At 44.4% G+C, this 13787-nt stretch overlaps 1 protein-coding gene across 4 annotated transcripts in view; it reads left to right on the plus strand.

The window, feature by feature from the left end:
- LOC134936470 (LIM homeobox transcription factor 1-alpha-like) overlaps window positions 1–13787 on the plus strand; it is a 169423-nt gene that overhangs the window by 131073 nt on the left and 24563 nt on the right. For 3 of the 4 annotated variants that reach the window (XM_063931512.1, XM_063931513.1, XM_063931511.1), the window contains exons 7-8: window positions 3104–3181; window positions 11442–11559. In XM_063931512.1, coding sequence (XP_063787582.1) covers window positions 3104–3181; window positions 11442–11559 — 196 coding nt within the window. The remainder of the gene's footprint in view (window positions 1–3103; window positions 3182–11441; window positions 11560–13787) is intronic. The other variant, XM_063931514.1, reaches the window with a different exon arrangement.

A 13787-nucleotide genomic window follows, 5' to 3' on the forward strand; every position in this document is an offset into this window, starting at 1 on the left:
GGAGCCGGGGAGGGCTTCTGTTCCTGGGAAGGAGCTGCCTGTTGGTGTCTCTTCCCTCTTCCTCTGCCTCGTGGCAGGTACGACAAACCCTTTGCTCTCTTATTTTTGTAGGAGCGAAAAGGCTGCGGTTGAAAGGTCGGTGCCTTTCTCTGTTGGGGAGTGACTTGAGGTAAAAAAGTGGATTTCCCGGCAGTAGCCGTGGCCACCAAGTCTGATAGACCAACTCCAAATAACTCCTCCCCTTTATACGGCAAAACCTCCATGTGACGTTTTGAATCCGCATCGCCTGTCCACTGTCGTGTCCATAAGGCTCTTCTGGCTGAAATGGACATAGCACTCACCCGAGATGCCAGTGTGCAAATATCCCTCTGTGCATCACGCATATAGATAAATGCATCCTTTATTTGTTCTAACGACAGTAAAACATTGTCCCTATCTAGGGTATCAATATTTTCAATCAGGGATTCTGACCAAACTACTCCAGCACTGCACATCCAGGCAGTTGCTATAGCTGGTCGTAGTATAACACCTGCATGTGTGTATATATTCTTTTGAATAACTTCCATCTTTCTATCTGATGGATCCTTAAGTGCGGCCGTCTCAGGAGAGGGTAACGCCACTTGTTTAGATAAGCGTGTGAGCGCCTTGTCCACCTTAGGGGGTGTTTCCCAGCGCGCCCTAACCTCTGGCGGGAAAGGGTATAATGCCAATAACTTTTTTGAAATTATCAACTTTTTATCAGGAGCAACCCACGCTTCATCACACACGTCATTTAATTCTTCTGATTCAGGAAAAACTGTTTGTAGTTTTTTCACACCATACATAATACCCTGTTTTACGGTATCTGTAGTATCAGCTAAATGTAACGTCTCCTTCATTGCCAAAATCATATAACGTGTGGCCCTACTGGAAAATACGTTTGAATTTCTACCGTCGTCACTGGAATCAGTGCCTGTGTCTGGGTCTGTGTCGACCGACTGAGGCAAAGGGCGTTTTACAGCCCCTGACGGTGTTTGAGGCGCCTGGACAGGCATTAATTGATTGTCCGGCCGCCTCATGTCCTCAACTGACTGTTTAAGGGAAGATAAACCATCACGTAATTCCACAAATAAAGGCATCCATTCTGGTGTCGACCCCCTGGGGGGTGACATCTGCATATTTGGCAATTGCTCCGCCTCCACACCAATATCGTCCTCATACATGTCGACACCCCGTACCGACACACACCGCAAACTCACAGGGAATGCTCTAATGAAGACAGGACCCACTAGCCCTTTTGGGGAGACAGAGGGAGAGTCTGCCAGCACACACCACAAAGCGCTATATATACAAGGGATATCCTTATATTAAGTGCTCCCTTATAGCTGCTTTAATATATAATATATATATATATAGCCATTAATGTGCCCCCCCTCTCTGTTTTACCCTGTTTCTGTAGTGCAGTGCAGGGGAGAGACCTGGGAGCCGTCCTGACCAGCGGAGCTGTGACAGAAAATGGCGCCGTGTGCTGAGGAGATAGGCCCCGCCCCTTTTTCGGCGGGTTCTTCTCCCGCTATTTTTCCAGTCAGGCAGGGGTTAAATATCTCCATATAGCCCCTATGGGCTATATGTGAGGTATTTTTAGCCTTGTATAAGGTTTATATTTGCCTCTCAGAGCGCCCCCCCCCAGCGCTCTGCACCCTCAGTGACTGCCCAGTGAAGTGTGCTGAGAGGAAAATGGCGCACAGCTGCAGTGCTGTGCGCTACCTTATGAAGACTGAGGAGTCTTCAGCCGCCGGTTTCCGGACCTCTTCACGCTTCAGCATCTGCAAGGGGGTCGGCGGCGCGGCTCCGGGACCGGACTCCACGGCTGGGCCTGTGTTCGATCCCTCTGGAGCTAATGGTGTCCAGTAGCCAAGCAGCAAATCCACTCTGCATGCAGGTGAGTTTACTACTTTCCCCCTAAGTCCCACGTTGCAGTGATCCTGTTGCCAGCAGGACTCACTGTAAAGAAAAAAAACCTAAACTAAACTTTCTCTAAGCAGCTCTTTAGGAGAGCCACCTAGATTGCACCCTTCTCGTTCGGGCACAAAATCTAACTGGAGTCTGGAGGAGGGTCATAGGGGGAGGAGCCAGTGCACACCACCTGACCTAGTAAAGCTTTACTTTTTTGTGCCCTGTCTCCTGCGGAGCCGCTATTCCCCATGGTCCTTTCAGGAACCCCAGCATCCACTTAGGACGATAGAGAAATATATATATATATATATATATATGTGTGTGTGTATATTGCTTGTTACACCAGCAGGTGTATAAACATATGTGCATATTTTATACCTCCACAAAAGGACTGAAGGACGGTGTGAATAAACTTATTGTATGTAGATATTAGGTAAACTATAAACTTCATTTGCATACTCAAACCCAATTATTGTATATTTTTAAGTATTTATGTTTGTCATAATAAAAAAAAAAAGGCTGAAATTGATCTATAGCACAGGTTCTCAAACTCAATCCTAAAGGGCCCTACACACTTGGCGATAACGATGATACATATGAACGATATTGTTCAAAAGTGAACGATAAATTGCTCATTTCAGTCAGAGTGTACTTATCGCCGATAAGAGATGCGTGGCCCCGCGATCATTCATCGATCTATCCTCATTTATACATGCAAGTCAATTTGGACACTATAGATGTATGTACTCTCATATTGTCCAAATCGTCCATCAATATTGTCCAGCCTGTAGGCAAAAAGTGTTGGAGAAAAAAAATCATCCAACGATAATATCGTTGGTCGATAACATCGCTAAAATCACCAAGTGTGTAGGGCCCTTTAGGTTCTCACACAGTGCATGTTTTGCAGGTCTCCTCACAGAATCACAAGTGAAATAATTAGCTCCACCTGTGGACCTTTTAAAATATGTCAGTGAGTAACAAATACACCTGTGCACCTGCTGGGTTGCTTGAAAAATGTTGACTGTTTGGGGTCCTGAGGACCGAGTTTGAGAACCTATGATCTATAGTTATCTGTCATCTGGGAGTACAATTGTTACACCGCTGGGTTTCTTCTTGATAACATGTTTCCTCTCATGTCATAGTAACTGAACGCTTATTTCTTTGGCAGGTGAGGGAGACACTGGCAGCAGAAACAGGTCTGACCGTGCGTGTTGTTCAGGTTTGGTTCCAGAACCAAAGAGCCAAGGTACAGCCACGGGTGTACTGTACAAACGCTCCTAAATCGTTATTGGAGCCTCACCTAATTCCCAAAGTGATTGCACTCTTATCCCTTTGCCTGACCCACCATGTACCAAAGTGATTTGCAGATCAATGATTCACAGGCTTCAAAACAATGATTTAGAGTAAAATAGGCCATCATTTTACAAATTGTCAATGTTGTACATGTGCAGTCCCAACAGGTGCATTTCATGCAGCGTATAGTGCCTACTGCATTCATTATATCACCTACTATTGCATTCATTTCTTTCTTCAAAACTAGGAACAAGTGAGCAATTGTAGAACAACCTGTAGCCAATCAGAGCATAAGCAAGCTTGAACTTGGAGGGGAAGGTCACTATATAACCATACCTTGGAATATTTGGGAGTACAGAATTGGTACAGGGACGAGGATGCAACACATTGGGGGGGTGTCCATGTCATAGCCAAGCACACATTTGGCACTTTTTGCAAACAACCCCCCCCCCCCCCTCTCAGGGCAGGTGCATGGTCTCTCTGCACCCTAGGCAAAGCTTCAGCCTAGCATCCCATAACCTGCAAACCCCTGCAACATTTTTTGTCTTTGTGACAATATACTTTCACTTTAAAAGTCTGTGAGTGCCCTCTATTCCTTATATACTGTATAATACCGTATATGGGGTCTGGTGGGGATATTTAATTGGGATTGGGTACAGGATGCCACCAGTCAGAATACCGCCAGCGGCATCCCGACCACCATACTGACATTTTGAATTAAAATAACCTTACCCTACCCTCTGTCCCCGCAGCCAAAACTCCCCCCCCCCCCCCTCCCCCCGGCATACTAACATTCAGGATGCCAGCTGTCGGAAATGAACACTGGGATGCCAACTACATCCCTTTAATTGTATGTATATACATACAAATATACACAGATACATACATACTGTACATTTGTATGCTCTTTACTGTGTTCCATCCCCCCATCTGTAAGTTAATTACTGACCCACATACAGAGACATCCTTCAATTTTTTGCTGGATGAATTCAGTGGTGCCTTCCAGTGGTCGGCGTCCCTAGGAAGCCGCCTACAGCTGCCTAATGGTAGAGCCAGCCCTGCCTCCCCCTCCTCAAAAGACAAACACGTATCACATTGTTAAAACCGCACAACACATCGGGAGAATAGAGATAATATATATATTATAATTATATATTATATAATAATAATTATTAGTTTATTGATACAGGGCTCAAGGCGCTTGACCATTTAAAGCACTTAAACAGAAAAAAACCTGCAATTTATAATGTGAGGCTCCTGCCAAACTGATGCAAGACAATTGTGGCATCAAACATACCTCTATTAGGCACAGAGTTCAAACTTTAAACTTGTTCATATCATAACACTTATATAAAAAGATATTTGAAAATCACAAAGTGGATTCACAGGTAAATTTACCAAAGCTTCTAAAATGGAGATGCTGTTTATCATTTCTCTATTGCCTTATAGAAAATTATAGACATCTGATTGGTTGCTATGGGCAACATCACCAACTCTCTGTTTTAGAAGCTTTAGTAAATTTACCCCACAGCATTGACATAAATTCTTATTAGAATGTAATTCATTTACACAGCTGCTTAGTTGTACTATTCTGTAACATGGAATTAATCCATTGGCTCAGTTTATGACTGTGAATATAATCTCCCCTAATTAAAGTAGGCACAGGACCAGCAATGGATTTTTTCAGAAGAAATCCAAATGCACAAATCCCAGCTACAAAATATTCCCTCTGTGATTCCCTTACAGAACATACTATTCTTTACTAATGGTGATTTATGTGGGTGTGGATCATTAGATCGACAATGTCTAGGTCGACCACTATAGGTCGACAGTCACTAGGTCAACAGAGTTGGAAGGTTGACAGGATTTCTAGGTCGACATGTGCTAGGTCGACAGGTCAGAAGGTCGACATGAGTTTTTTTGGGGGGATATCGTTTTCTGCACACAGTGACCGGGAAGCCAAATTAATGCACCGTGTCCCCTCGCATGGCTCGCGAGCTTCGGGCATGGTGCCTCACTCCGCTACCGCTTCACTCGACACAGATTACCGTTCCAATGGTAGTCCACGTGGATTGTGAAGTATGAAAAAGTTCAAAAAAAGAAAAAAAATGGGGAAAACTCATGTCGACCTTTTGACCTGTCGACCTAGAAACCCTGTCGATCTAGTGCCTGTCGACCTATAGTGGTCGACTTAAACATTGTTGACCTAGACAGTGTCGATCTTCAGACCGGATCCCGATTTATGTATACATACTGCCACTCATGTATCTTCTGCTCCTAGTGATTTATATTCTTATGGGCCCTACACACTTAAAGAGCTAAGTGAACGATATGTACGTTCCCATTCATTAATGAACAAGATGCCGTTCATATCGTTCAGTGTGTAGGCACCAACGATGAACGATGCTCGGCCCCGCGCTCGTTCATCGTTGGTGCCGCTTATACATGCATGGCAATTTGGACAATCTTGTCCATATTAGCATGCAGAGCTATGGGGCCGGATGACGGTGGAGTGAAGAAACTTCACTTCCCCCATCACTGCCCCCCCCCATCCCGCCGCCGGGTCGCCTCGGTGGCCAATCGCCTAATGTGTAGGGCCCATTAGGGTCTGAGTTAGAGCTGGCTTTAGGTACATATGTACATCATAATTTAGCTTGTCACTGTCCCTGTGCGCAAGTTTGGCCACAGCTTTGATTTGTATGTATCACGTTACACCATACTTTTCAGCTGGCTTCTCTGGGAGGGGGTATCCATGTGGGAGATGCAGGGGGCATGATGTCAAAATTCCATCATTGTGGCCTCGACCTGCTGTACAGTGAAGTGATTAAACAGCTTTGTTCAGCAGGGATGGGGCCAAAATGACACAATTCAGCATAAATCGCTTCATCAAGTTGACCAGACTGCCCACTTCACTCAGGAAATAGGCACCATAGTGTGTGGTTTCTGGGAGATGCCCACATTTCTGGTCATCCAAGAGAGCCACCCAAGATTCAGGAAACTAAAATCTTTAATTTTATAAAAAATCACCGAAACTAGCTCTGGCACCCTTGCGCCCCTCATAGGACTAATTAAGCAATTGGAAGTTTCCAAATGGATTAATTACTCAGTAATTACTTTCCAAAGTGTTGTCTTCATCTACAGTGTCAGGATTCGAACTTGTGCAGCAGCGACGAGTATGTGAGTGTATGTGTGTCTGTGAGTATGCAGTGTGTGTGAGTGAGTGTGACGCCACCCCAGGGAGGCAGAGGCAGGGAGAACTGTATCTCCCAGCAGACCCCTCCCCAGGAGCTGTGGAATGCACTGGAGACCACCATAGTGAACCTGTGGAGAAGTTGCACATAGCAACCACAGCATCTACAGTACCAATCATTTTATAAAATGTACCTGATAAATGTTACCTTAATGCTGATTGGTTGCTATGGACAACTTCTCTGCAGGTCCACTTCTCCACTATGGTGGAGACTACAAAAGTTCCTACTCAGTAAAAGAGCTAGGTTTAAATATATAAGGCCCCTACCTGTTTTTGCAGGTCAAAAGGCCGACATGAGTTTTTTTTGGGGAATATCATTTTCTGCATACAGTGACCGGGAAGCCGAATTAATGCACCGTGTCCCCTCGCATGGCTCGCGAGCTTCGGACATGGTGCCTCGCTCCGCTACCGCTTCACTCGACACAGATTACCGTTCCAATGGTAGTCCACGTGGATTGTTAAGTATGAAAAAGTTCAAAAAAAGAAAAAAAATGGGAAAAACTCATGTTGACCTTTTGACCTGTCGACCTAGCTCATGTCGACCTAGAAACCCTGTCGATCTAGTGCCTGTCGACCTATAGTGGTCGACTTAAACATTGTCGACCTAGACAGTGTCGATCTTCAGACCGGATCCCGATTTATGTATACATACTGCCACTCATGTATCTTCTGCTCCTAGTGATTTATATTCTTATGGGCCCTACACACTTAAAGATCTAAGTGAACGATATGTACGTTCCCATTCATTAATGAACAAGATACCGTTCATATCGTTCAGTGTGTAGGCACCAACGATGAACGATGCTCGGCCCCGCGCTCGTTCATCGTTGGTGCCGCTTATACATGCATGGCAATTTGGACAATCTTGTCCATATTAGCATGCAGAGCTATGGGGCCGGATGACGGTGGAGTGAAGAAACTTCACTTCCCCCATCACTGCCCCCCCCATCCCGCCGCCGGGTCGCCTCGGTGGCCAATTGCCTAATGTGTAGGGCCCATTAGGGTCTGAGTTAGAGCTGGCTTTAGGTACATATGTACATCATAATTTAGCTTGTCACTGTCCCTGTGCGCAAGTTTGGCCACAGCTTTGATTTGTATGTATCACGTTACACCATACTTTTTAGCTGGCTTCTCTGGGAGGGGGTATCCAGGTGAGAGATGGAGGGGGCATGATGTCAAAATTGCATCATTGTGGCTTCGACCTGCTGTACAGTGAAGTGATTAAACAGCTTTGTTCAGCAGGGATGGGGCCAAAATGACACAATTCAGCATAAATCGCTTCATCAAGTTGACCAGACTGCCCACTTCACTCAGGAAATAGGCACCATAGTGTGTGGTTTCTGGGAGATGCCCACATTTCTGGTCATCCAAGAGAGCCACCCAAGATTCAGGAAACTAAAATCTTTAATTTTATAAAAAATCACCGAAACTAGCTCTGGCACCCTTGCGCCCCTCATAGGACTAATTAAGCAATTGGAAGTTTCCAAATAGATTAATTACTCAGTAATTACTTTCCAAAGTGTTGTCTTCATCTACAGTGTCAGGATTCGAACTTGTGCAGCAGCGACGAGTATGTGAGTGTATGTGTGTCTGTGAGTATGCAGTGTGTGTGAGTGAGTGTGACGCCACCCCAGGGAGGCAGAGGCAGGGAGAACTGTATCTCCCAGCAGACCCCTCCCCAGGAGCTGTGGAATCCACTGGAGACCACCATAGTGAACCTGTGGAGAAGTTGCACATAGCAACCACAGCATCTACAGTACCAATCATTTTATAAAATGTACCTGATAAATGTTACCTTAATGCTGATTGGTTGCTATGGACAACTTCTCTGCAGGTCCACTTCTCCACTATGGTGGAGACTACAAAAGTTCCTACTCAGTAAAAGAGCTAGGTTTAAATATATAAGGCCCCTACCTGTTTATGCAGGTCAAAAGGTCGATGTGAGTTTTTTTTGGGGGGGATATCATTTTCTGCATACAGTGACCGGGAAGCCGAATTAATGCACCGTGTCCCCTCGCATGGCTCGTGAGCATCGGGCATGGTGCCTCGCTCCGCTACCGCTTCACTCGACACAGATTACCGTTCCAATGGTAGTCCACGTGGATTGTTAAGTATGAAAAAGTTCAAAAAAAGAAAAAAAAATGGGAAAAACTCATGTCGACCTTTTGACCTGTCGACCTAGAAACCCTGTCGATCTAGTGCCTGTCGACCTATAGTGGTCGACTTAAACATTGTCGACCTAGACAGTGTCGATCTTCAGACCGGATCCCGATTTATGTATACATACTGCCACTCATGTATCTTCTGCTCCTAGTGATTTATATTCTTATGGGCCCTACACACTTAAAGATCTATGTGAACGATATGTACGTTCCCATTCATTAATGAACAAGATACCTTTCATATCGTTCAGTGTGTAGGCACCAACGATGAACGATGCTCGGCCCCGTGCTCGTTCATCGTTGGTGCCGCTTATACATGCATGGCAATTTGGACAATCTTGTCCATATTAGCATGCAGAGCTATGGGGCCGGATGACGGTGGAGTGAAGAAACTTCACTTCCCCCGTTACTGCCCCCCCCCTTCCCGCCCCCCCCCCCCCCCCCCCATCCTGCTGCCGGGTCGCCTCGGTGGCCAGTCGCCTAATGTGTAGGGCCCATTAGGGTCTGAGTTAGAGCTGGCTTTAGGTACATAATTTAGCTTGTCACTGTCCCTGTGCGCAAGTTTGGCCACAGCTTTGATTTGTATGTATCACGTTACACCATACTTTTTAGCTGGCTTCTCTGGGAGGGGGTATCCAGGTGAGAGATGCAGGGGGCATGATGTCAAAATTGCATCATTGTGGCTTCGACCTGCTGTACAGTGAAGTGATTAAACAGCTTTGTTCAGCAGGGATGGGGCCAAAATGACACAATTCAGCATAAATCGCTTCATCAAGTTGACCAGACTGCCCACTTCACTCAGGAAATAGGCACCATAGTTTGTGGTTTCTGGGAGATGCCCACATTTCTGGTCATCCAAGAGAGCCACCCAAGATTCAGGAAACTAAAATCTTTAATTTTATAAAAAATCACCGAAACTAGCTCTGGCACCCTTGCGCCCCTCATAGGACTAATTAAGCAATTGGAAGTTTCCAAATGGATTAATTACTCAGTAATTACTTTCCAAAGTGTTGTCTTCATCTACAGTGTCAGGACTCGAACTTGTGCAGCAGCGACGAGTATGTGAGTGTATGTGTGTCTGTGAGTATGCAGTGTGTGTGAGTGAGTGTGACGCCACCCCAGGGAGGCAGAGGCAGGGAGAACTGTATCTCCCAGCAGACCCCTCCCCAGGAGCTGTGGAATCCACTGGAGACCACCATAGTGGACCTGTGGAGAAGTTGCCCATAGCAACCACAGCATCTACAGTACCAATCATTTTATAGAATGTACCTGATAAATGTTACCTTAATGCTGATTGGTTGCTATGGACAACTTCTCTGCAGGTCCACTTCTCCACTATGGTGGAGACTACAAAAGTTCCTACTCAGTAAAAGAGCTAGGTTTAAATATATAAGGCCCCTACCTGTTTATGCAAGTCTTAAGTGTTTAACCAAATGAGTGCACTTTAAGGTACAATGTATCCTTATCCTATAGCCCTAAATGGAATAGGAGGAAACAAACAATGGAATAATGCTGGTTAGAGCTGTACTGGTTCCTGAATCCTAAGTAAATTTAATCAAAGTTAAAAAATAAACTAACATATAAAATTATCCTCAAACATTAGGATTTATAAGTAGACTTTAATTAATAAAACAAAGTAATGTATAAATCAACAACTTAAGGTGTGTACACACGGTAAGATCTTTTCTTCCGATTCTGACTATATAGTCAGAATCGGAAGAAAAGATAGTGCAGATCGCAAGGTGACAGTCACCTTGCGATCCCGATCCGATGCGCGGCCCCGCGCGGTCGGCATCGGCCGAAAAAATAGGCTGGGCAGGCAAGTCAATCCTGACTATCTCTATAGAAGAGATAGTCAGGATTGACACTTAGCCAAAATCGCACAGAACCAGGATCGCAAGCACACTCATTATGTGCTTGCGATACTGGCTAAGTGCCGACCCGGCCCCCCGTCGCACAGTGAGAATCGGATAAGTCCAAATCTCACCGTGTGTACACACCCTTACACTACTCTTGACTCAACCCTGGTCTGTTATCATTAGCATGTAAGAAGGGCTCTCTCTGTTCTATGTTTTCATGTTTGCATGTATTTGTCTACCTTTTATGTTCCTGTTTAATGTATACTCTACTTTCCCCACTGTTAGGTGTCACAAAGCACTGTAGCACGGGTGTGGTATGTTGTCGACAATCCAAATGCCAACATGGATATTATGCTGACGTGACATGCTGACATAGCTTTTTTACAGTGCTTTAATCCAAACATGCACTATTATCTATGACTGTCAACATTATGTCCATGTTGACGCTGTGAATGTCAAAATACTGTCATTATTCTGAATGTTGACATGCAGACCATGTTGCCTTAATGAATGTATACCAAGTAGCATCAAATAAATCACAGATATTAATAATAATAATAATAATATATTATAAAAATAATAATAAAAACAACAGTCTAATTGATGATCAATTGATTATAATCTGTCAATATTTCAGTAGGCTGCCTCACTAATTTAAGGAAGATGATAGATTAGTATGTCCCTACTTCTGGCTGAACATCTGAAAACCCATTCTAGATTAATGATATCCCATGACATTGACAAATATAACCGCAGTTGATACCATTGTACCATCATGGCATAGCAATTCTTCTGTACCAGGTGCTATTTCATTGGAAGCTCATTCATATCCCATGCCATCCTGGATGATTAGCTACAGTAGAGCTCTCTATGAAGTTCTCATCTGTATGAGCAATATGTACTAACTACACTGAGCCCTCCTAACAGTCCCATGTTGTCTAGATGAAGAAGATAGCCCGGAGACAACAGCAACAAGACCATGAACAGCTAGGAGCACAACGCCTGGGGTCTGCATGCGGGAATCGCGGGAACAGTAGACAAAGTAACGATGATAGTGAAGGTGAGAAAACCAACAATAACCACAATATAGTACAGGCTGGTAGTATTCCCATCTTCTGTGAGACATGGGGTCTATTTACTAAACCTTGGGTGGAGATAAAGTCGACGGAGATAAGGAACAAGCCAACCAGCTCCTAACTCTAATTTTTCAAACCCAGCCTGTGAAATGTAAGTTATGAGCGGATTGGCTGGTACTTTATCTCCATTGAGTTTATCTCCATCCAAGGCTTAGTAAATAGACCCTATGGATACAAAGCTTATTATTATTATTTATTACCAGTTATTTATATAGTGTGCACTTATTCCACAGCGCTTTACAGAGAATATTTGGCCATTCACATCGGTCCCTGTCCCAGTGGAACTTACATTCTATATTCCCTACCACATGTACACGCGCACACATTCATACTAGGGTTAATTTTGTTCGGATACAATTGACCTACCAGTATATTTTTGGATTGTGGGAGGAAACTGGAGTACCCGGAGGAAACCCACCCAAGTACGGGGAGAATATACAAACTCTGCACAGGTAGAGCCATGGTGGGAATCGAACGCATGACCTCAGTGCCATGAGGCAATAATGCTAACCATTACACCATCCGTACTGCCCCAAAGCTTCTGCGTGGGCCCACAAGCCATGTGACATCACAAGCTGTTAACTGAGGACATTCTGCCTATCTCAAACAGATAGTGTCCTGTTACATGAGCAAATATTTGTTTATTATAGTGTGTGGAACTGGCTAGGTACAGGAGGACCACAAAGTCCCTAGTTGAAGGCGGGATGGAATTCAAACAAACAAGTTCCCAGTTGTGGTTTGTGTGATAATTGTGATTAGTAGCCAGCATTCCTATTGCTTAATGTTGCATAAATAGACAGAAGATTCTGAAGGTGATGTAAATGATCATCCACTACCTTTAATGGAACAACATATGCTCAGGACAGAAGAATGTCATACAATATGCAGATTAATATGCTAAAGTGTCCACATACTGTACACCTGTCCCCATTTAAGCCGTATGGCCACATTATCTATGCAATGGAATCTGAAAAGTAAAAAAAAAAATTGTTAATCCATACAATCGCTACTCATGGTGCAGCGTCTTAGCCATGCTAAGCATTTCATGAAAAATAAAGCAAAGAGGGAAAGGTGTATGAGGACCTGTCTTTACATACACGCCAAAGTAAGAGGTGATCTGCAGACTTGGAATAACATTTTTGCACTCCATTTCTATAATATAGGGAATCCAGCTACAATTAAACCTGTTGCCCCTTCAGGTAATATGGATCGATTGATCTATCTATTATATTATATATACAGAATAGTCCATCAAGCAGAGTGCAAGGCCCATAGAATGGTAATTTCAATTATATGAAATGAATAGCCAGCTACATCCAATGCAAAAAATAGGATTTCAATTACCTACAAGTAAATCCTTTTCTCGTAGTCCGTAGGGAATACTGGGATCTATTAAGTACCATGGGGGTATAGACGGGTCCACTAGGTGCCATGAGCACTATAGAAGTTTGTTTAGGTGTGATGGCTCCTCCCTCTATGCCCCTCCTACCAGACTCAGTCTGTGCCCGAGGAGACAGACATACTTGAGAGAAGGATATAGAAAAAGGAAAGTGGCGAGATTTCGAACCAGCACAACTAGAACAAGAGGAAAGCCATGCTAACCAAATATGTAAACAGGAACTGCAACAGCTGAACCAAACAACATAACTTAACCAAGTAACAGTGCAGGAAGAACGTAGCACTGGACGGGCGCCCAGTATCCCCTACGGACTACGAGAAAAGGATTTACCGGTAGGTAATTAAAATCCTATTTTCTCTTACGTCCTAGGGGATACTGAGAATCCATTTAGTACCATGTGGAAGTACCAAACCTCCCAAACCGGGTGGGAGGGGGCTGAGGTTCCTGCAGAACTGATTGATCAAACTGAAGGTCCTCAGAGGCCAAAGTATCGACCTTGTAAAACTTAGCAAACATGTTCAAACCAGACCAAGTAGCTTCTCGGCAGAGCTGTAAAGCCGAGACACCCCGGCAGCCGCTCAAGAAGAACCCACTGACCTAGTAGAGTGGGCCTGTACAGATTTTGGAACCGGCAATAGAGAACGAACAGCGAGTACGATTTCCTGTGACGAGCTGTTCTTTTTACATACACCTTCAAAGCCCTCACAACATCTAAAGACTTTGAAGTAGCAGAGGTGTTCGTAACAACCGGAA

The sequence above is a fragment of the Pseudophryne corroboree genome, chromosome 6 (genome assembly GCF_028390025.1).
Source record: "Pseudophryne corroboree isolate aPseCor3 chromosome 6, aPseCor3.hap2, whole genome shotgun sequence".
Lineage (NCBI taxonomy): Eukaryota > Metazoa > Chordata > Amphibia > Anura > Myobatrachidae > Pseudophryne > Pseudophryne corroboree.